At 47.5% G+C, this 25,277-nt stretch overlaps 1 protein-coding gene across 1 annotated transcript; it reads right to left on the bottom strand.

Moving 5' to 3' along the window:
• Nucleotides 1–19,965: 19,965 nt before the first annotated feature.
• LOC125511171 (heavy metal-associated isoprenylated plant protein 39-like) lies at nucleotides 19,966–21,536 on the bottom strand. Its single transcript, XM_048676472.1, has 3 exons — nucleotides 21,247–21,536; nucleotides 20,912–20,987; nucleotides 19,966–20,763 (listed from the first exon to the last, which is right to left on the bottom strand). The coding sequence occupies exons 1-3, from the start codon at nucleotides 21,256–21,258 to the stop codon at nucleotides 20,186–20,188; spliced, it is 666 nt and encodes a 221-aa protein (XP_048532429.1). The 5' UTR covers nucleotides 21,259–21,536; the 3' UTR covers nucleotides 19,966–20,185.
• Between the last annotated feature and the right edge of the window lie 3,741 nt (nucleotides 21,537–25,277).

Here is a 25,277-nt window from a genome sequence, read left to right on the forward strand (position 1 = left end):
GGGCATTATCTTACGCAACGGCCATTGGAGAAGTGACCACAGGCGAGTCTTTAAAATCATCTTTCGTGTCCTTGGAAGCAACACGAGGAGAAGACCTAGTTGCAACTGCAACTTTGGAAGACTTCGTAACCTTTCTCACAGTAATCTTGGTCATCTTGCTGCACACAAGAAAAGAAACATTACCATCTTATAATAACATTACTTACCAGCTAATATAACATTAGTTACCAGCTTATATTGACAGTAGTTACCAGATTATATTTGCATTATACAACAACTAATATAACAGTAGTTATCAGCTTATATTGACATTAGTTACCAGCTAATATAACATTAGTTACCATCTTATATTGACATTAGTTGCCAGATTATATTTGCATTATACAACAGCTTGTATTCACCTTATTTGTCAGCTTATGGCCAACTTGCTTATCCACATAATGCAAAAATCAACATCGTCACGAATCATTAATGAAGATGGTAACTATGAAGATAACAAAGTTACCAACAAATTTATCATGCTAAAAATAATAGTAATCTTATAATAGCTTTGACTATAAAAACTACCAACCCTTTCCATAGCGTTTATGATGCCACGCATAACAAAGTTAAATTACAGGTATATATTCACCTAATTTACCCAGAAAAATAAACAAATAGAGAAAATCATTTAGATTTCATATAGTGAGAAAAAATAACATTCATAATCACCTGTGTGACGTGTCAGACGAGTCAACATCTGCCGAAGAACGTGTAAGATTACTAGGTACAACCTCAGACGTGACACCCACGCTGGTAGACCGCATTTGCTAAAGGTTGGCAACACTAATAGATGGAGCATTCGAACCCCTGACAAGTTATTATTTGAAAAGGATATAGTGCACATGAGAAAAATGTTACTAGAGACAAATAACACAAGCTTACCAGCATATAATTACTAAAATTATCATGCAAACAAAGTTAAACTACATCTTGTTCAAATAAAAAAAACTAAAGTTATTATCGTGAAAATAACTACTAAAAGTTATCAGCCTTACCAGGATATAATTACTATTCATTTATCATAAGGTAGGTGCTAGGAAAAGTTCTAAAACAAAAGAGTAACAACATCTAAATATGTAAAAAAATGCAATATAAAAAATGAAATGAAAAGAGCTCGACTACCAGATGATAAGAAACTCACTTGCGAGGATGTTGCTTCTTCCGCGTGGGATTGGCAATTACTGAGTTAGTGCCCTTATCAGGGCCTACAATGCCAAACTCGTTGATGACAATTGCCTTGATACAATGATGTGTATCATCCAACGACGGCTGGTCAGAAACAGTTGTATCAGTGGCCATGGGCGGAGAAGGTAGCCATAATTTCTTGTGACGCCTAGAATATTGCTTATCCAAGTTACGGACAATAGAAGAACCACACCTCTTCATGGAAGCATCAACAGCAGCCTCATTTTGAGTATCCGTCATATCTGGCTGGTTATGCAATCCATCACTAGATACATTCTCGGAACGTGTAGTAAGCATAATCTGAGACTCAAGAGGCTGATCGGTTCCTGTAGTAGTAGTTCCATCAATTCTAGCTTACCTTACCGACACATTGGCAGTTGCGAACATGGTTGCACCCACATCTGCACTCGCTGCACCACTACCTGAAGCATCATGGGTGTTCGTTCCAGCACTACCCCCACTACCTGAAGCCTCATGGGCGTTCAGTCCACGTGAAGAACCATGGTAATGAACATGAAAATCTAGATCTTCGTCAGAGTGACCATCACCGCCACCATCATCATGCTCATGATCAGAATCTGAACCTTCAACAGTTTGCTTGCCAGTATCTTTTACTTCACGTGAGCGGGATGCAGGACGGGTGCTTGCAATCTTCCCGACATCAGAAGATAAACCCTTCAGTTGGCTCTCTAACACGCAGGACATCCTTGAGCTGTCTTCATCATCCGATGACTTGAACTCATTAACAAGACCACCCAGGAGGCCAACCATGCCAGACAAAAAGCGACCCATAATAGCAGAAGCTTTAGCAAGTTTCTGATAGAAAAAACATGAATGAAAAAAACAAATAATCAGGTTGTGAGAGACATGAATTACCATGCAAAAACTACTAAAAATACCACACAAAGATAAGCTCAAAAGAAGTTATTCCAAGTGAGAATGCAAACTATAAAAAAAAGTTACCATCCTAAAAATAGCAAAAGTTACCAGGTCTTCATAACAATGTTTACCAGGAAAGAGAGAAGAAAAATATTCAAACGCGCAAATAAGAGTAAAATACCTGTTCAGAATAGTTTCACGGTGCATGAACACGCATGAATTTATCTAGACCTTGTAAGCCACCAAACAAGCAATAGTCTTGGCCATGTTGGGGCTTAAGCTGAAAAAATATGATAAAAAGCAAATAAAAATCGTGATAAAACAGATGGCAATACATAGAAGGTAAGAAAAATGACAATATGAAATTACCGGTAATTTCCCATAAGAAAGCTTGTCCCTCTGGACATCCATCCGGAGAACTTTTGATGCCAACTCATTCGTCCACACATTAATTGCAAAAGGATCATTAGGCAAGATGATACCGAGGCCAGTTAAGTCAATAGCATCTATATACAGAAGCTGGAAAACAGAAAAGGTCATTACCATCTAGCTATTTGGCGGAATAAGATATACGACCCAAAAATCATGGGAACAAAAAAGAATAGGGGGACTAACATTGTAGAATAGGAGGCAGCCCATCATAGGCTTTCCTTTTGAAAGGGCTTTGTGAAGATGATCCGCAATAAATTTGCACCAGTTGAGGTTTTTTACATTGCCAATATTTTGCTATGAAAAAAAAGAAAACACATGAAACAATAGAGGAATGTATGCACACAAGTTAGCAAGGGACATAAGTAAACACTTACAACACTGTTAAAGCATTGTATCACCAAGTACATAAGTACAAAAATACCACATTATTGATAAGTAAGTCAAAAATTACCATATTGCAAGGCATAAATAAGTTATCAGATGTGAAAGGATCGATATGGTTGACTAGAGGGGGGGTGAATAGGCAACTAACAATTTTTAGCTTTTCTTTAACAATTTAAACTTTGCATCAAAGTAGGTTGTCTGGATATGCAACTAGGTGAGCAACCTATATGATGCAACGAGGATAGGTACACAAGCAAGCAAGAGATATGAAACAAGTAAGCTTACTCAAATAAAGGCACGAGATAACCAAGAGTGGAGACGGTGGAGACGAGGATGTGTTGCCGAAGTTCCTTCCCTTTGAGAGGAAGTACGTCTCCGTTGGAGCGGTGTGGAGGCACAATGCTCCCCAAGAAGCCACTAGGGCCACCGTATTCTCCTCACGCCCTCACACAATGCGAGATGCTGTGATTCCACTATTGGTGCCCTTGAAGGCGGCGACCGAACCTTTACAAACAAGGTTGGGGCTCTCTCCACAACTTAGTTGGAGGCTCCCAACAAAAACCACGAAGCTTCACCACAATGGAATATGGCTCCGAGGTGACCTCAACCGTCTAGGGTGCTCAAACACCCAAGAGTAACAAAATCCACACAATAAAGTATGGGGGAAGCAAATATCCTTTGGTGGAAGTGTAGATCTAGGTCTCCTCCTTCAATCCCTAGCAAATCAACAAGTTTGAGTGGCTAGAGAGAGAGATCGGGCAAGAGAGCTTGAAGGGCATTAATGGTGGAGTGAGAGAGGTCCAAGTTAGGAGTGGTAGGTGGGACAAGCCCCCTTAAATAGTCACCCCACATTTCCAACCGTTACTGCGTTTTTTGCACTGTAGCGGTACAACCGGTCCTCGTCCCGGTACAACCGGGACTCACGGTGTAACTGCAGAACCCTACCAAGCGGTACAACCGGACAGGCGGGCGGTAGTACCGGCTAAGAAAAATAACCAGACTAACCGCCTAGCTACCGCACAACCACCGCATCAAAACAGGAGCTTGACCGGTACTTGGGCGGTGCCTAGCCGGAACAGCCGCATGGCCTTGAGCTCTTGGGCGGCTAAGTACTGAGCAGAAGAACCGCTTGGACCACCGGTGGTACCGATCATCATGGAACGACCAGACCAACCGGGCCACTACCACCCAAGAACCGCATCAAACCAGAAGCGAGAGCGGTACTTGAGCGGTGCATGGACGGAACCACCGCCCCAGCTGTTGCAGAGCATGGTGGCGGTACCACCGCCCAGAGGCAGCGGTACAACCGCTCGAGCAAAGCTGGTAAGCGACAAGACCCAGTGGTACAACCGCTCCAGAGAGCGGTACAACCGCTGGGCAGAAACAGTGAGCAGAAAGGAGGGGAAGAGGCAAGGAAAACTCTCTCTCCCACACACACCTGAGGAAGGCAAAGAGAGGGTGAGAAAAGTGTACGTGAACTGATTCCCCCAGAGCTTCCTAATGAGGATTCCCTCTTGATAGTACGGGTACTCTACGACCAAAGAAAATAAAAGCGTAGGTCTTCGATCTTTTCCTTCGAGAGGCAATAGCAATCCGATGTAAGCCTAAGCATCGAGAACCTGAAACATATAGCACACGATTAGACCACAAAGGGTTGTCATCATCATCCAAAACATAAAGTAGGGAAATGCCCTTTCAATGTCCCCCTTTTTGGTGGATGATGACAACAACACGATTTGCAAGAGATAAGTCAATGAAATCTAGACGGAACTCCCCCTGAATGTGTGCCCCAACAAGTACTAGCTGATAGAAAGCATGGGCACACTTTCAGGACTAGACTCCCCCTAGATTTTATAGACTCATCACTCTGAGCTCAAAAGGATAGACAATATAATACTTAGAGGCAATAATAACGATAATGACCTACGAACGGAAAGGTAAACGGAGTAACAAGTCTCACACACAGCACGGAACGAAACAGGTCCACAAAACACCAAACAAACACAAAACACGAGAACAAGAGAAAAACCCAAGCAAATCCCCGAGACCTATAGAACCCTCTCCCCCTTTGGCATCAAGACACCAAAAAGGAAAAGAGCGAAGCTAGCGACCCAAAGCTCAGGCGTCCTCCTCTGACTCCTCGGTTGCATCTGGATCTTCATCATCAGAGTTGTCATCGTCGTCGTGATCAGATTCTTCCATGGCATTGTCTGCTGCTGCAAACGAGGATGATGGCTGGGGAGGGGCTTCATCATCAGTCCAGGTGCTATGGGTAGAGATCCAACGCTCCTCTGGGGTGATGCTCTTCTCAGAGCCACTCTGAACCTGCATGTTGAGGTGCTTCATCAATGCAATTTGGCGAAGCCGTGCAAGCTTCTCATTGACATGTGCCTCATACATCTTCTTCTGGATGTCAGCCTGGAGACAAAAGGTCTTCTTCACCTTGGCAGTAAGTTTGGCCACCCACGAAGGCTGGGCCCCTGGCTCCAGCTCAAAGTCCTCATCGTCAGAAGTAGCATAGACATCCTTAGGAGCATGTTCAGGGAGCGAGGCTCGGCATGCTTCTTCTTCTTAAGGAGCTTGACCTCATGAACAGTGAGGTTGTCTGGAGAAGTGAGGAGCTCTCCAGGACGACGAACAGCCCACACAGAGTTCAGAAAGCACATGACAAACGGAGCGTAGATTGGGACTTTATGGTAGATGACCATGTTGTACATCTCATGCCACAACCAATTTGACACATCAAACGTTGCCCTGTCCCCACCATGGTCTTCATAGCAACCATCAAATCAACCAGATAGCCATGAATCTCATCTTGATTGCCCACCTTGGGCAAGAGCACATTGTGGAACACTCGGTGCATGATGTCATAGACCTTCTCCAAATCCTTGGATTCGCCAATAATCCCACGGCCCCGAATGTATAGAGGGGCAAGCTTCTCCTTAGGCATGGACTCAGGAAAATCATGAGGGCGAATGCCACCCCTTCCTTCCAGACCGGTATCCTCGTACCCAATAGCATTGCAGAAAGCCCTCCAGGGAACGTGAAACAATTCATCGTGACACATGAAGGTGAGAGTGCACGCATCATCTTCCCCAAAATGAATCGTGGCATAGAACTGATGGATAAGTTGAACATCAAAGTCACAGTTGACTGACATGATCTTGACAAGATCAAACTCCTCACAGAGAGCTAGCGCCTCACAAAAATACTCCATGTTGTTTCTCCAATGATCAAAATCAATTGTCCACTGCTTGGCATATCTATTCTTGTTGTGCTCAAAGAGTTCATGAACAATCCGCACTTGCATCTCATTCCAGAACTGAACAGTGGTCCAACGGGGAGCAATGGGAACCTCATACGGATTCTTTGAGCGGAAGGCTTCCCAATCCTTGGCTTTCCAATGATGCAACAGCATAACCACACGTTGCTTAGCAGCTGCAGACTTTTCACGGCGAGTGGGCTTGGTGGGAATTACAACTTCTTATTCATCATCAGACACAACCGGGCGCAAGGTCCTTCGTGCCCTCTTCTTGGTCTTGCGAGGAGCAGAGCGAGAACTAGAGCCACCTGAACACACACACACGAAAAGAACACACAAAAAACCCAACAAGGATGAGAGGATTGCACCCACTAGCAGAAAAGGAACAAGTTGCAACTACAGAGAAGATAGAACAGTGCTTAGTGGTTGATATACTCCGGTTGTACCGGATCTTCCGCCGGTAGTACCGCTCCAGTGGTTGTTCCGCCCGTAGGGGCGGTAGTACCGCTCCAGCGGTTGTACCACCCGTAGGGGCGATAGAACCGCTGACAGTGACACTACCAGGGAAGACAGATCTAACCGAGGCATACGAATCACACAAGTAATATTCCGAATTCTAAGTCCTACAAACAAGACAGGAGGCTGACAAAGAACTCTTCTAAGCCAAAGATCGACCACTAAACGCGGAAAGATAAGTAAAGCCCTAGACAAGGAAGAACCCTAAAAAAATCTAGAGGCAAAGAACACGAGGCATTACCACCATCCATGGGAAGAGATCGGGAGGCCTCCACGGAGAGCCAAGGAACCGAAGCGCGAGACGCACTCCGGGGCAGGGGCAGAGATGGCCGACGGCTAGGTAAAAAAGAAGAGGAACGAGGACGAAGGGAAAAAGACAATCCTTCAGCCCCGTCGAGTATACATAGGCCCGTACACATGCCCTGGTAGAACCGCTTAGGGGAGCGGTTGTACCGCTCGTCTGGTACAGACCGGTGGATGGAGGCGGTACTTCCGGTGCCTGGGAGGCAGCGGTAGTACCGCACATCATCAACCGGTAGTACCGGACGTGGGTTACCATGGGTTTGTGCGGTGGAACCGCCCAAGCACCGAACGGAGACCCTTGGGACGGCACAACCCGGTACCAGCGGTAGAACCGCTCGTGGTACCGGTTGTACCGCCCGACCACCTAAGCCCAAGCCAAGATCAAATGAGTGCAATCCGAAGGGAGGAAGAAGGGGCACAAAACAGGAGGGAAACAACACCCTAGGAGAACCTAACACAAAGAACAAAGATAGAAAGAGAGAAAACAACACGAGAACAACAAGGCTAACTCCAACCTCCCGAAGAGAGGACGGTGGCCGAGGCCACCTATGTTTGAGTCAATTGGTATGGCACCGCGAAGAATTATCCTTGGGTCCATGACCAAAACTCGTCTTTGAAGCCCAAGTACCATCAAATATGGCTAATGTGAAAGACACAATCAATTTATGCATAATGGGGGGAGGGAGAGTTCATTGAGAGAACAACACTCCCCCTATGTCCATGCCTACACCTAAACTAGACAACAAATTGAGCGTGGTAGGGTGTGCACGGGTTCAAGCCACATTGCTCGAATCAATGATATTTAGCTCATGCCTTAACTCGCGAAATCTTGCTTCATCCAAGGGCTTCGTGAAAATATCTGCAAGGTTGTCATGAGTGTTGACATAGTTGAGCTCGATCTCTCCTCGTCTAATGTGATCCCGGATGAAGTGATACCGGATCTCAATATGCTTCGTCTTGAAATGTTGCACCGGATTGAGAGAGATCTTGATGGCACTTTCATTGTCACACCAAAGAGGCACTTTGTCACAAGTGACACCGTAATCCTTTAAAGTTTGCCTCATCCATAGGAGTTGAGCACAACAACTACCGGCGGCAACATACTCCGCCTCAGTGGACGAGAGAGACACACAACTTTGCTTTTTGGAAGACCAACTTACCAAAGAGCAACCAAGGAATTGGCACCCTCCGGAAGTGGACTTCCTATCCACTTTGTCTCCCGCCCAATCGGAATCCGAGTACCCTACAAGCTTGAAGTTTGATCCTCTAGGGTACCATAGGCCAAAGTTTGGGGTACGAGCCAAATATCGAAAGATTCGTTTGACCGCCACATAGTGACTTTCCTTAGGTGCGGCTTGAAACCGTGCACAAATTCCCACACTCAACATGATGTCCAGTCTAGATGCACAAAGGTAAAGCAAGGATCCAATCATGGAACGATATACCTTTTGATCCACCACTTTACCATTGGGATCTAAGTCAAGTTGGCACTTGGTGGGCATTGGAGTGGAAGCCGTCTTGACGTCACTTAGCTTGAATCTCTTGAGCATGTCTTGAGTGTATTTGGATTGATTGGTGAAGGTTCCTTCTCTTCTTTGCTTCACTTCGAACCCTAGAAAGAACTTCAACTCTCCCATGGAGGACATCTCGAACTTTGAGGTCATGAGAGCGGCAAATTCCTCATTGAAAGCTTTGTTAGGAGAACCAAAGATAATATCATCAACATATAATTGGCACACAAACAACTCCCCTTTGACCTTCTTAGTAAAAAGAGTGGGGTCGATTAGCCCAACTTCAAAACCACGGTCTTGTAACAACTCGGTAAGGTGGTCATACCACGCACATGGGGCTTGCTTAAGGCCATAGAGCGCCTTATCGAGTTGATACACATGATCGGGAAAGTAGGGATCCTCGAACCCGGGGGGTTGCTTGACGTAAACCACTTCATTAATGGGACCATTAAGAAAAGCACTCTTCACATCCATTTGTTGTAACTTAAAATTATGATGAGAAGCATATGCAATCAACATGCGAATGGATTCAAAACGAGCAACGGGAGCAAAGGTTTCACCGTAGTCGATACCCTCGACTTGGGAGTAGCCTTGTGCTACCAAACGAGCCTTGTTGCGAATGATAATCCCATGGGCATCTTGCTTGTTCTTGAATATCCACTTGGTTCCAATGACATTGTGGTTCCCCGTTGGCCTTGGCACCAATCTCCACACTTTGTTGCGCTCGAAGTTGTTGAGTTCTTCGTGCATGGCATTGAGCCAATCCGGATCTTCTAGCGCCTCATAGACCTTGTGGGGTTCCACACAAGAGACAAACGCATGATGCTCACAATAATTTGCTAATTGTCTACGAGTGCTTACCCCCTTTCTTAAGCTTCCAAGCACATTCGTCATGAGAGGATCCTTGGTGGAGAGCTTGGATGCAATCTTGGCGGCACGATGCTCTAATTCCTCCTCGGTGGTGAGTTGAGGAGCGGTTACTTGATCATCTTGAGCGCCGTCATGAACTTGTTCTTGATCTTGAACTTGCTCGGGGGAGAGAACTTGACCTTGGGCATCACTTGGTGTGTCAACACCGTCTTGAGTATGATCTTGCCCTTGGTCTTGTTCATGAGGTTGAGGGCCTTCACTTTGTTCTTCGGAAGCGTGTGGGCCTTGGGTTGGTGATGGCTCCACTTGAGTGGAGCATTGTCCTTCTCCTTCGGCCACAAGGGGTTCCTCAATGGGTAGGATAAAACCAACACCCATTCTTCTTATGGCTTGAGGAGGAATTTCATCACCTACATCACAAGTGCCACTTTGCTCCACTTGGGAGCCGTTATTCTCATCAAACTCCACGTTACATGTCTCCTCAATAAGTCCCGTGAATTTATTGAGGATGCGGTAAGCTTGAGAGTTTGTAGCATAACCAACAAATATGCTCTCATGAGCTCTAGCCTTAAATTTAGACAACCGAACACCTTTCTTGAGAATGAAACACTTACACCCGAATACCCGGAAGTACTTGAGGCTGGGCTTGTTACCGGTGAGTATCTCATATGGAGTCTTGTTCAACCCCTTGCGGAGGTAGAGCCGATTGGATGCATGACACGCGGTGTTGATGGCTTCGGCCCAAAAGTTGTACGGAGACTTGAACTCCACCATCATGGTCCTTGCCGCATCCATCAATGTCCGGTTCTTCCTTTCCGCAACACCGTTTTGTTGAGGGGTGTATGGTGCGGAATATTGATGCTTGATTCCCTCATCACTAAGAAATTCATCCAAGGTGTAGTTCTTGAACTCGGTGCCGTTGTCACTTCTTATTGTCAAGATCTTTGCATTGTGTTGATGTTGTGCTTCATTTGCAAAGTCAATGACGGTTTGTTGGGTCTCGCTCTTACTCTTGAAGAAATACACCCACGTGTACCTTGAGTAGTCATCCACAATCACCAAGCAGTACTTCCTACCTCCAAGACTATTGAAGGATGGAGGCCCAAAGAGATCCATGTGAAGGAGCTCCAAAGGCCTCTTTGAATAAATGATAGTCGTGGGAGGGTGAGCCTTATCATGTAGCTTTCCTTCGATACAGGCACTGCAAGCACTATCTTTAGCAAAACTAACATTCGTTAGTCCACGGACATGGTCCCCCTTGAGGAGACTTTGCAAAGATCTCATATTGACATGGGCTAAACGGCGATGCCAAAGCCATCCCACATCAACTTTAGCCATTAGGCATGTCGCGGTCTTAGTGGGTCGCTCCGAAAAGTTAATCACATATAGACCGTTCTCGACATGCCCAACAAAGGCTACTTTAAGAGTCTTGCTCCACAAGAGGGCCACGGTATCGATATCAAAGAAAGTGGCAAAGCCCATGATTGCAAGTTGACGAACGGAAAGTAAATTGTACGCAAGGGACTCAACAAGAATGACCTTCTTGATCGTGAGATCATGAGAGATGACCACCTTGCCAAGTCCCAATACCTTAGAAGATGAGGCGTCACCCCACTCGACATTGGTGGGCATAGATGGAACCTTGTGCACGTCCACCACCAATTCCTTGCTTCCGGTCATATGATTTGTAGCTCCGCTATCGAGCAACCATGATCCACCACCGGAAGCAAACACCTACAAGAGATCAATGCTTGGTTTTAGGTACCCATTTTGTAATGGGTCCTTTGATGTTAGTAACAAGGGTCTTAGGAACCCAAATAGACCATTCAATGTATTCATGAAGAGAACCAACAAATTTGGCATAAACATGTCCATCACTAGCACGGCATAACACATAAGAAGGATTAAAATCGCCGGCTTTATTGGGAGGGGTGACATTTCCCTTCTTGACATTGTTCTTCTTCTTCTCCTCGGGGGCACTCTCTCCCTCCCTCACAAAGGTTTGCATGAGAGGAGGAGGTCGTTTGGTCTTGTCATTCTTCTTCTTGTTCTTGGAGTCGGGCACGTACCCAACCCCTTCCTTGGCCACAACTCCCTTTTGGTTGATCAATATATCGTTGAGGTTCTTCTTGCCTCGTATGCAAGTCGCAAGACCTCTCTCAAGTTGTTCCTTCAACTTAGCATTTTCCTCAACAAGATGTATATGCTCACAACACGGGTTAGTAGCATTTGCATTATCAATTAAAACCATATGAGGAAAAGTTGCTTTCTCCTTAGTTAGCTTCACTTGGAGTTGATCATGAGACTCCTTGAGACTAGCGTGAATACCCTTCAAGGCCTTGTGGGCCTTGTCAAGTATATCAAACTCCTCTTTGAGTCTAGCAAGATCAACCCCGAGTTTAGCCTTCTCGGAATTTAGCACACGAGAAACAATGAGGTCATGATCATAATCTTTCTTTAACTTAGCATGATCAACGTTGTGTGACTCCTAAAGAGCCAAACGAAGACCACGCTCTTCCTCAAGAGCATTGGAAAGATCCGAGATCTCATCGGCATAGTCACGACTATGCCCTTCCATCTTAGAGATGGTGTCCTCGTGAGCCTCGATCATGTCATTGGCTTCACCAAGTTGTTCCAAGAGAGCAACAAAGTGCTTCTTGGATTTTCCCTTGAGTTTGACCATAAAGGCCTCAAACTCGTTAGCCTCCACATTAGCTCCCTCAAGTTCATTAATGCAATCCGTCGGGGAAGGATGATTAATGATGGTAGTTTTGATGTTGGAGGTTACCTTGTTGGTGGCTTTAGCCATGAGGCACTTGGCGGTGATGCTCTCGTTGGGTGAGTCGAAGAGAGACACCCGTGACGTTGTTGCAATGGCAACGGAGGCCATGGCAACCGACTCATCATCTTCATCATCGTCATCATCCTCATTGTACTCTTCTTGCACAACCAAAGCCTTGGGAGGAGTCTTCTTGGAGAAGTTGTTCTTGTTGGGGAATGACTTGGCCTTGTCCTTTCGGATGAGCTTGCCACCATTGTCTTCCCTCTTCTCATACGGGCATTCCGCAACGAAATGACTCACGTTGCCGCAATTGTAGCAAGTCCTTACACGTTGCTTGCCCCTTGTACCACTCGAGTTGTTTTTGCTAAAGTTTGGCCTCGAGTTTTTCTTACTCCAAAATTTCCTTGAAGCAAGTGCCATGTGTTCATGATATGCATACTTCGTATCTTCGGGGTTGCTCTCCTCTTCTTCCCCTTCTTCGTCTTCCACGATGAGCTTGGCCTTCAATGCAAGGTTAGGCTTCTTTGCCCGTTGAGAATGGAGCACCGCATTGTCGGCGGTCTTGTCCAAAATGTTCATGGCCACAAACTCATCCGACACTTCGCTTGAGGTCAAAGTGTGGAAGCCCGGTCTTTGACGAATGACGGAGGACATGGCCTTGTGATAGAGCATCATTGCCTTGAGGAATTTGCGCTTGATCCAATTGTCATCCATGTCCTTGCTCCCGTGATCTCGTAGTGAGACCGCGAGTTTGGTTACTCTCCGATAGAGCTCACGAGGTTCTTCATCTTCCTACATTGCAAACTCATCGGCCTCATCTTGTACCACTTCATAGTTGGAGCGTTGAATGCTTGCGCTTCCCCGGTAGAGAGACACGACACAATGCCATGCATCTTTGGCCAAGGCGAAAGGACGAAGATGAGGTAGGACTTCGGGTGGAATTGCATCTTGAATGATGAAGAGAGCATTCTCATTGAATTGATTGTCCGCGGCTTCTCGAGGAGTGAAGTTGCTTGGATCATGTGGATAGAAACCTTCTTCAATGATTCTCCAAAGGTTAGTGTTCACATGATTTAAATGACGTTTAAAGCGGTAAACCCAAGAATCAAAATCCTCATTTTTCACAATCTTAGGGGGAGGACCGGCATGATTCAAATGAGTGGAAGGAACCGGTCCACCATAAACAAGTGGTGGTTCCACATGGGAAAAGATGCCGGTGCCATTCTTGCCACTAGAAAAAGGAGTCTTTTCACTACTCGCTTCCCCCTTGTCGGGGATAGCATCCGTCACCTTGTTGGCGGGATCACCCACTTTCAACGGTGCGGTGGATAGTTTAAGCCCCTCAAGAAATTTAGTAAACATGCTTTCGACTTCGATCGTCATGGAGGTTTTCAATGTCTCCAAGGCCACATTGAACTCCTCACGAGAGACCGAAGTTCCCCCATCTCCCGTAGACGAGATCAGATTCACACCGGAGTGTTCCTCCACACCTTCTACGGTATCAACCATACTCTTTGGACGGTAAAGTCCTTAATAAAGAGACGAGGCTCTGATACCAATTGAAAGGATCGATATGGTTGACTAGAGGGGGGGTGAATAGGCAACTAACAATTTTAGCTTTTCTTTAACAATTTAAGCTTTGCATCAAAGTAGGTTGTCTGGATATGCAACTAGGTGAGCAACCTATATGATGCAACGAGGATAGGTACACAAGCAAGCAAGATATATGAAACAAGTAAGCTTGCTCAAATAAAGGCACGAGATAACCAAGAGTGGAGACGGTGGAGACAAGGATGTGTTGCCGAAGTTCCTTCCCTTTGAGAGGAAGTACGTCTTCGTTGGAGCGGTGTGGAGGCACAATGCTCCCCAAGAAGCCACTAGGGCCACCGTATTCTCCTCACGCCCTCACACAATGCCAGATGCCGTGATTCCACTATTGGTGCCCTTGAAGGCGGCGACCGAACCTTTACAAACAAGGTTGGGGCTCTCTCCACAACTTAATTGGAGGCTCCCAACAAAAACCATGAAGCTTCACCACAATGGAATATGGCTCCGAGGTGACCTCAACCGTCTAGGGTGCTCAAACACCCAAGAGTAACAAAATCCACACAAGAAAGTATGGGGGAAGCAAATATCCTTTGGTGGAAGTGTAGATCTAGGTCTCCTCCTTCAATCCCTAGCAAATCAACAAGTTTGAGTGGCTAGAGAGAGAGATCGGGCAAGAGAGCTTGAAGGGCATTAATGGTGGAGTGAGAGAGGTCCAAGGTAGGAGTGGTAGGTGGGAGAAGCCCCCTTAAATAGTCACCCCACATTCCCAACCGTTACTACGTTTTTTGCACTGCAGCGGTACAACCGGTCCTCGTCCCGGTACAACCAGGACTCACGGTGTAACTGCAGAACCCTACCAAGCGGTACAACCGGACAGGCGGGCGGTAGTACCGGCTAAGAAAAATAACCGGACTAACCGCCTGGCTACCGCACAACCACCGCATCAAAACAGGAGCTTGACCGGTACTTGGGCGGTGCCTAGCCGGAACAACCGCATGGCCTTGAGCTCTTGGGCGGCTAAGTACTGAGCGGAAGAACCTCTTGGACCACCGGTGGTACCGATCATCGTGGAACGACCGGACCAACCGGGCCACTACCACCCAAGAACCGCATCAAACCAGAAGCGAGAGCGGTACTTGAGCGGTGCATGGACGGAACCACCGCCCCAGCTGTTGCAGAGCATGGTGGCGGTACCACCGCCCAGAGGCAGCGGTACAACCGCTCGAGCAAAGCTAGTGAGCGACAAGACCCAGCGGTATAACCGCTCCAGAGAGCGGTACAACCGCTGGGCAGAAACAGTGAGCAGAAAGGAGGGGAAGAGGCAAGGAAAACTCTCTCTCCCACACACACCTGAGGAAGGCAAAGAGAGGGTGAGAAAAGTGTACATGAACTGATTCCCCCAGAGCTTCCTAATGAGGATTCCCTCTTGATAGTACGGGTACTCTATGACCAAAGAAAATAAAAGCTTAGAGGACACGTCTTCGATCTTTTCCTTCGAGAGGCAATAGCAATCCGATGTAAACCTAAGCATCGAGAACCTGAAACATATAGCACACGATTAGACCACAAAGGGTTGTCATCATCATCCAAAACGTAAAGTAGGGAAATGCCCTTTCAAGATGCATTACTGCACAATTACCACACTTTCAGAAAAAGTTATCAAGTGCATTACTATATAATTACGACACTTTCAGAAAAAGTTATCAGGTGCATTACTACATAATTACCACACTTCAGATCATAAAGAAATCAAGGGACAGAAATTACTACAATCCAAATAAGGGAAAAGTTATCAAGTGCATATGTGCATAATCATCAGACTAAGAAGCAAAAAAGTTACCAGGTAAAAAAAAGATAAAAAGTGCAAACTAGAAAGATAGTCGGGTGTGCTTACCAACACATGATACCATCTGGTGCTGATCTTGTTGGAAGTCGTCGGCGCCATCACAGTGCTGGCAGCAATCACAAGCCACAAGCTTTAAATTGTCATCACGCCGGTTACTGCTCAAGATAATATTTAATACATCCACAGTTTTAGGAGCATGTCCAAGTTCACCAAAAAGATCTCCCGCAAGTTCAAGCTGTGCATCTGTAGGAACCTTGAAATCCACCTCAATATCACCTCGGGGCACACCCATTATACGATGCACAGACTCTTCATTGACCGGTAACCTTCCGCGACCAGGTACAACGACCTCATGGGAATCAGGGTCATATAGACCGGCAAGCCATTGAGAAAGCCGATTGGGCATATTATCACACTTGATATTCCGCAAACTAGTGAAATCCATGTCATCAATCGCGGACATTCTCTCATCTGACATGTCCTTACAAGCAGTCACAAGAGCACTAGGAGAAGCCCTGCTCCGATCTGCGGGAGGCTTATGCTTCTTTAAGGGGTTCACCTCCTCAATGTCACCATCTAACTTGCGCTTCCTTGGCATTGTGACCTGACACACAAGAATAACAAAGAGAAAAAAGTGAGCATAAAGGATGCATAGCTATTGAATTAATAGTCACACACATATTCTTATGATACATTGGTAACTTGTGAACACGCAACAAGATAACTCATCCAAAACAGAGAAGGATGAAAACAAAATAAGGACATGTGTGCTTCTACTAGATATTGGATACCTAAATTTTCAAGATAAATTATGCAAATTAGGGATGGCAACAACTTACACAGAAACACATATATTGGACATCACAGCACTAGGTATTAAAAAATCAGTGACATGATAAATTTTACGGTGGACTCCTGATAAATTATTCACACCACTGATGGTAATATTCACAATTAAAGCTCGGGTAAGTTAAGTGATGGCACATCCATCAGTTAGAAACACAAAATACATCATGAAACGAGACACCACTGATAGTGCTATAACAAACAATCCATCATGACAGCCTGAACACAAAACGAGATGAACTACATATAAAACACACAAACACTATGGGATTCTCACCAGCAACCTAATTATACATGTGGTAATTCAATGCCTTCAGTGCAACCATAAGAGCATGAACAGAGGATGATAAAATGGAGCCTGAGTGAGGAGACTCGTTGTAAAATCCACCAAACCCTACCAGCGACCAAAATAACGGCAGAAATCATCATAGGATAACGGCAGTGAATCATGAACGGAGACATAATGGTTTTGCATCTAGAGAAAACCCTAGAAATCAGAATCGAACCGTGTAGCAGAGGGAATCAGTTCAAAAATGACGGCAACTACCTACAAAATCGAAAACAAAAAATTAAGCAGTAAAATGATGTGCATGCGAAATAGGGGCTAACAAATAGCAATTGCACCACGAATTGAACGTATTGGGCGCATTCCTCGTATGTTCTAACCTGCGACCAACCCGACGAACATCCCGCCACTAACGGCGTCGAGAAACAGAGCACGAACTACTGGGGGCGGATGTGAGGGGGATTGAGTCGAAACTCACCGGTGGAACAGAACACTAGCGCCGAGAATCGGCCGGAGAAGGCGCTGCCGCTCGCCGTCGATGGAGAGAGAGCGGGGGTGGAGCGGCCGAGAACCAGAGAGCGGAGCGGGCGCGCGGTTACCAAATGAATTGAGGCAGTGGGGGGGAGTTAAGTCGCGCATTAGGGAGGAGACGGTTCGAGTGAGGCGGGCGTGGAGCGATGGCCCACAAACCAGCAACAGAAAAAACAAGACGGCTCGGTTTGGCTCGCTGGAACGTGTCGTGTGCGTCGGATTTGAATGGACGGCATCCAGGTGATATGGCGTTTTTACAAAAACGATCAGGGTTGCCAAATACATTTTTGGTTACAAATAAGAAGGGCTCACTGAAAATGCGGGAGCCAAAAGCAACAAGGCCAATTTGGCGGAGAAGTTCCAAAATGGCCATGAGAACGTTATGCGCGTGTAGCTCCTATTGCGCCTACGTGTAGCTCCGCTGGCAACGTCGATCGATTTCTCCACTCCACTGTTGGAAAACGAGTGGGTGCTTCCTTGTGTTACATCAAATCCGACGCGGCGTGGATGGATACACTCTCATCAGCCGCCGGTTGATTGCAATTAGTCATGGCAAATATAGAAGACCAGAACGCACGCAGATGCCCGTACCGTACGTAGTCACGAGTTGTTACAGTTAGAGTACATGTGCTTGGTAGTCACAAGTGTATCTTCGTCGGAAGACCGCGTCTGAGGTGCAGTTTCAGCGTGTCAACATCTACACTTCCATACGGCCAGTATCTTCCTCCACAGGTGAGCAACATCTACATCTACAGTTTTGTAAGACCAGAACATCTACTACAGTTTTATACGGCCAGTATCTCCCTCCGTCGAATAAGTCCTGTTCTTGCCTAGCTATCTATCTGTGTGACTGACAACGAGTGCAGCAGGTGATGAAAAACCGCAGCAGGTAGTAAGCGACGTACCTAGGCAGGTTAACTAAATTCCATTTCCTCCATCGCCATCGTCACCGACCACAGCACTGGTGTGTGCGAGCTAGGCCAATTCTTACCGGCCTCATCACAAATTAAAACCGCAACTTCTTTAAATCGCCTTCACATCATCTCATCCACCGACTCCTCATCTAGACCCATTTTTTCCTTATTATTGTCATGTCATCAGGCTGAACTGTGAAGCACGCCTCCGCCTCCGAGCCCGAAAGTTGGACGTCACCTTCCGCTAAGCTGTTCAAGATCTGGTCCTTGAGTGTTGAAAGAAAGAGGTGCCGGTCGGCGATGAGACTGGCCGGCTGTCGTCAGGGGCGGGGGGTGGAGACGAGCCGCCGTCGCCGTCATCCGACTCATCGGCCCCGCGAAAACTGGCCAAGGCGACGACGAATTTATACTTCCGTTTGGTCCGCCGACGCGACGCCGCAGCTATTCTGGACCGCTACGTTTTGGCCGCTTCTGAACTTAACCCGCTAGTTTAACCGTGCCGTCTTTCGCTGCAACTTGCAAGTTTATGCTGAGATTGTGTGGTTTGTTTAATGAGAGAGAGTGCGCACGCATGAATGAACTGGTAGTAATTAAGTGATCTCAGGTGACAAATCCATCGACCCTTTTGGCATCTAACCCTTTTCATGTCATATGGTGGCCGCTGAGGCGCGAACCGACTCGATTAGCACTGTATTTAAATAGCGGTCAGAGTTCGGTGATGGGTGCACTAGCTAGATCGAAAAAGACATGCATGGCCACTTGAACTTCTCTTCGAGATTTCTGTGGCTGCTTCTTCTCTTGGAAAGTGGAGCGTCTTTCGGCAATGGCGGATGAGGAGAGGTGATCTAGGAGGAGGAGAGAGACGTGCTAAACCGGAACAATTATTGAGCATGATCACCTCATGATAGCGTCGTCTGACGACAGGTTTCATTCAGCGACCCGCCTACATATGTATCAGATGCAGATCGTTGCGTCGGCGCGCATGCTTTGCAGCGTCACCATTATCATTTCTTTATCTGATTCTGTCTTGGTTTACCTACCAACACATTCTAATCAAATTGTTTACTTGCGAGAACTGATTATAATTAAGATGGCTGCGTGCATCGCACTTGATGGCTACACCCATTTTTTCGTAGAAACGAGCCAGTTAGGGTTAGATGCTGGTGTGCAGTTCTTTTTCTGGCGGGAAGATGTTCATGTGCACTTCCTTTTTTCGCGGGAAGATGCTCATGTGCAGTTTTAGTTTCCTCAAGACGTTCTCTCATTAATCCAGTGATGAAATTGTAGCACACTGACTAAATGGATCTTCCATTATTCTGACGTGCAACGGACTCTTGTCCCCCTTTGAATTCAAACAGCACGTGAATCGTATGCATGCATGCTGGTTGATCAAAGAACAAACAGAGAACAAAAATAAGTGCGATGCATCCAGCTAGCTGGGTCAGGTCAGGTCAGGGTGAGCATAATTCCGATTCTCATCAACTGGAACTGTACGGGCGGGAGATCGTTCCAACGGCTGCTGATTCTCATGGTCCATATATATACAGTATTCTGTACAATGGCGTTGCACATGCAAGATGCGCCTGGCTACAATTGCATGACAAAATGCCAAAAATAACCGTATTATTGCGCCTCTTTTCCCCTTTTTCTAGAAAGCAAAGTTTGAACTGCAGCCACATGCTGCATCACCGCCCATCATGCACCGCACACTGCTCTGCTCTCTCTCTCTCTCTCTCTCTCTCTCTCTCTCTCTCTCTCTGTAAACCACTCTTCTCTCTCTAGTTTTGTTCTCTGTTGTTGAAAGGAAAGATGATGTAGCTGTGGCATGTACTAGGGAAGGCGGCACGTAGCCTCGCAATTTTCACATTACAAATGTACGTATGTACGTACGTACGCGTGGTGCTATAGTAGACGACTACTAGGTGTACAGTTTCATCTTGCAAACTTTGCTGGTCTCGTAAAAACGATCGAGAAAATACTACTATACAAAGATGCATGCATGGTCGCCCCACGGGACGTACGCGAGCGATCGAGGGATAGACTTTGACTTAGCAGATGACGCACGAGTTTGGGTTCTCCTCCATGCTCATGTTCCGCACGTAGTAGTGCTGCGGCGGCACGTACGGCGGCGGGTAGGCCGGCGGCGCCGGCCGGTACTGGTTCATCATGTAGTCGGCGTTGAACATGTAGGGCGGCGGCATGTGGTGCGGCAGCGGCATGTGGTGCGGGTACGGCAGCGGGGCCACGGCGGCGGGCTTCTTCTGGTCGTCCTTCTTGCCGTCGCCCTCCTCCTTCTTGTCGCCGTCCTTCTTCCCGTCGCCGTCCTTCTTGCCGTCGCCCTCCTCCTTCTTGCCATCGCCGTCCTTCTTCCCTTCGCCGTCCTTCTTGCCGTCGCCTTCCTTCTTGGCGTCGCCGCCGTCGCCGCCTTCCTTCTTGGCCCCGTCGCCGCCTTCCTTCTTGGCCTCCTCCTTCTTCTCCTCCTTCTTCTCGGGCTCCTTGGCCGGGCCGACGGACTCGATGTAGGCCGCCCAGCCCTTGCGCAGCTTGCTCACCACGTCCACCGGGTCCACCGTGCCGATCACCGTCATCTTGCGCGACGCCAGGTCCATGGATATGGCGTCGATGCCTGGCGAAATAAACAACGCGGAACAGAGGAAAGCAGAGCCGTCGGCGTCAGTCAGTCAGTGGATTGGTGGTCTTTGACTAATGGATTCATCATGGGAAAAAAGGCAGAGCAGTGCGGACTGCGGACGAGATGGGTGCGGCGTGCGTACCGACGAGCACGGAGACGGCCTTCATGGCCTTCTGCTTGTCCTTGTTGTCATGGAGCTCCAGCTTCACCACGATCTTCTGCAGCAGAGCAAACACGCCAGCATCGGCAAGCCAGAGTTAGTTTACAGTCTGAAGCAGAGGAAGACATTTGGATGCAGGTGCAGAGTAAATAAAAGAGAGAAACGCGTTCCCGGGAAGGATTCTAAAGCAAGATCCCCCATGGAGGAAGAGAACCTCGAGCAAAGAACATGCATGTGGACGCATATGGAATCAGGATAGGGATTTCAGAATCAATCCATGAACATTACGGGAAGAAGAAGCGCGCTTGCTCACTCACCTTGGCCGACATGCCTCCGGCCTGGGTTGCACACCGTCTCTCGCAGGGAGAAGGTGAGCGGGTAGGCGGTCAGAAGATCAAATGGGATAGGTGAGAACAATGGGAGTAGCTAAGCTAGTGAGGGTGTGTGGGAATGGTGCGGTACAGCCGGCCACGGCAGCGGAGGGTGGAGGGGGTGCGGAGGTTAGGCGAGCGTGTCACGCAACTGCAGCGATGGCACACAAGAGGCAAAGGGAATTGGTGATCGCGGGCGGTCCTAAATAGAGACTAGCGGCGAGGAGAGGAGAGGAGAGGAGGTGCGATCGGCGGGCAGCTTTGTTGGCTAGCTAGCCTAGGTAGCGTTGGTGCGAAGCGCAGCCCAGTGCGTACGTCTATCTATCTACCTATATCTATCTGACGTGGATGTGTCTCTCCTCCTCACCGGCGGCCCTCGTACGTCTCCCCGCCTTTTGGTTTGGTGTGCGGCCACCGGCCAGCCGTGCGCGACCGCGCGCGCCCACAGCGCGCACAGTACAGGGCGAGTCGAGGCGATCTGGCAGCCCGCGGCCGTGCCCCCCGATCATTCCAGTTCCTCTCTGGTTTGCCCCATCACCGCGCGCTGGCTGGCTAGCTTCCCTCCTCGGCTGCCGCTGCCTCCGGTCCGGTGTACGGCCTCTGATTCTGATTCCCGGATGAAGTCCTCCGAGACGAGACCAACTCGACTTGTCACGCGTCGAGCGTGCGCGCGCGCGTGCGTCGTGGGCTGTGCGTGACCGACCGGTGACCGGTCACGCTCGCTTTATCTCCCCCGAGAGGTCGATTCCGGGCGCTGTGCGCGCCGGCCGGCCGGCCGGTTCGTGTCTGCCGTGCGCGCGCGCTCCGGCTGGATGCTAGCGGGACGGGACGATTCGGGCCGTCTCGTTTTTGCGGATTCCGAGGTGATTCCAACGGATGATTCGAGCTGTTCTACTCCACTAGCTAGTAGTACGTTCGGCCGGTTCCGGACCGTGTATGCCCCGCACCACGCATGATCCAGCCAGCCAAGGTGCGTGTGTATTGCATGTAATGCAATGTTGCGTTCGTTGAAAACTTGCCGCGATTCCAAACGATGCATGTGGTTTGAGGATGAGAGCCAATCAGCGGCTCCTTTTTGCGCTGTCACTGTCCTTTGTCCCGGGATCATGACGTACGCGCCACACCTGTCTTGGTTTCTTTATCATATAATAGTTCCTCGCCTGCTATATCATCAAGATCATCATCATCATCATCATCATCTAGGTTCAACGGTTAATAATTGGGCGTGATATCAGAATCAGGCGACACCACACCAAGTTCTGATTAATTGAAAAAAAGGTGTTAGAACTTGTAAGCTACAAGCTGTAAGATGCCTGTAACGATCGGTTAAAGCCGCGATCAAGCACCGAAACTGACCGTACAGATGCATGAAAAGGTTTCCTACGAACTATATATTCTCTCTGTCATTGATTGAAAACGGTTTCTTATGACCACCGAGTTTATGTAGGTAGGATTACCAGTTACAATCTTGTATCACACATTTCATTAGAATATAAGATATAAAAACATCTCTTGGTCCTGTGATTGGTGAGGAGTAACACTCCTGGTCCCAGTTTCCTTTGTTAGTTAATATAAGGGCATCTCCAACGGTTACCCGTAAATTTTCTTCCGCATCCGTCTACAGATAGAGAGGCAGTCTACAGACACGGATACGGAAGGCCGCCATCAGCGCTGCCCGCATACATTTCAACCCGCATATGAATTAATCGGACGAAATTCATACAAACCGGGTGATATTCACCAAAGTTTGGACAGAAAATCACACAAATCATTCATACATAGCATGCAATTAGTAAAAAATGTCTCAAATAAGAATAGATTAACCGGATGTCTAATAAGTTTTTCATCAACTTGTCATGTCGTCCCCCACACACACACTATCTCTTCAGCTTCATCCAACAGTGCGTGTACGTAAATGGCCGTCTCTCTGTCCTGTGGTACATCATGGCAGTTCGTGCGGGCTACATAATGTGTAGACCAACATTGAGTGAACGAAAAATCAACCAACAAGTTGAGTAAGAGGAAGCAAAACTTACGATCTCGTCCTCTGCCGCATGCAATGATCATCTTACCTCCAACCGACGAAGCACGTTACATAGCGTTCGAAAATAGGCTCAATAGGATTTGACGGAATACCTGCCGAGCGTGGTGTCCGCCATGGAGGTCGGCGACGGGAGGCGGAGTGTACCTGGGTACGAACGGCTCCAGGGTGGGCAGTGCCGTCGTAAAGGCGAGCGGGCGCGTCGGAGCTGGTTGCAAACGTCCGACAATGCCTCTATGGCGGCCGGAGACGTACAACGGCGGCGGCGAAGGTGAAAGGTACAGATGCAACGTAAAGGGGAGAAGGAGCGGAGTGAAAGGAAATGAGACCGGGAGCGGGGATAGAGTGGGCCAAGGCTATCGGAGTCCTACGTGGCTGCTGTTCGGACTCCCGCAGAACCTCCCCCACTTTGTCTTCAATTTACGAGAGAAAGCACGTCTGGACCGCTTGACGAACCAATACTGACCGCGTTGGATGACTTTTGTGGTTCGGACTGCGAGGTCCAGACATACATGGGCGGTTCAAGGGTCGGCTTTGTATATGCCCTAATAGCTCTTCGCCTAATATATCACCATGTAAGCTCCGCATTAATAATTGGACGTGATATCAGAATCAGGCGACACCACACCAAGTTCCGATTAAGAAAGATTGCTGTCAGAACTTGTAAGCTACAAGCTGTAAGATGCCTGTAACGATCGGTTAAAGCAACGATCAAGCACCGAAACTGACCGTCCAGGTGCATGAAAGGGTTTCGTGCGAACTGTATATTCTCTTTGTCATTGATTGAAAACGGTTTCTTATGACCACCGAATTTATGTAGGTACGATTACCAGTTACAAACTTGCAGCACACATTTCATTAGAATGTAAAAGCGTCTCTTTGTCCCGTGATTGGTGAGGAGTAACACTCCTAGTCCCAGTTTCCTTTGTTAGCTAAGAAGTTGTTCTCTCTCTCTTCTTTGTAGAAAACATAATTGTTGTACTTTCTTCCCAGATGTTATTGAGGATTAACCCTAGGCTATTTATACCCAACACAAAAGGTCAGACCATAGATTTTTACTACATTATTATATTGCATTTCATAGTATTTTTGCTCTCTCTTGTTTCATAATTTCAACTTGGATCTTGTACCAAAGTTGGTCTAAAATGAGCAATTTTAAAGAATACATTGTTGTTTCATGTACTCTGTCAATCACACACTAACTTTAACGAAACAGAGAGCTCGCTCCCGTGCTGCTATCGAGCGGCACCGAGGCACACCACCAGCCCTTGCCTTGTCCCCCACCCCCTTCCTCCTCCCCTTTCCGTCGCCGACCGGAAAAGCCCACACAGTGCCAACGGAGGCATGGCTGCTTTCTCGTGGCACAACGAGAGTGGTTGTGCATGGCGGCGATGCTCAGGGAGGCGGAAGTCTAGCGAGGGCCGCTCAAGGCGATCGTGGGTGATGCGGTGGCGGTGCTCAAGGAAGACCGAGGTCCGGCAGGTGCGGCCACAAGGCATCGTGGTTCAACTCTGTGTCTAGAGCGCTCCTGCGCGGCTATGTGAGCTCAAGGGCTGCATGGAGGGGTTGTGGTGTTCCTTTAAAATAGGGTTTATAAGGTCAAAACTAAACGATTTCATGTATTATGTGACGTCCCCGATTTGACCATACACTAATCATACACGCAAATGTGTACGATCAAGATCAAGGACTCACGGAAGATATCACAACACAACTCTAGACACAAATTAAAATAATACAAGCTTTATATTACAAGTCAGGGGCCTCGAGGTCTCGAATACACAAGAGTCAGCGGAAGCAACAATATCTGAGTACAGACATAAGTTAGACAAGTTTGCCTTAAGAAGGCTAGCACAAAAGCAACAACGATCGAAAAGGCAAGGCCTCCTGCCTGGGAGCCTCCTAACTACTCCTAGTCGTCTGTGGTCTTCACTTA

Source organism: Triticum urartu, chromosome 5 (assembly GCF_003073215.2).
Source record: "Triticum urartu cultivar G1812 chromosome 5, Tu2.1, whole genome shotgun sequence".
NCBI lineage: Eukaryota > Viridiplantae > Streptophyta > Magnoliopsida > Poales > Poaceae > Triticum > Triticum urartu.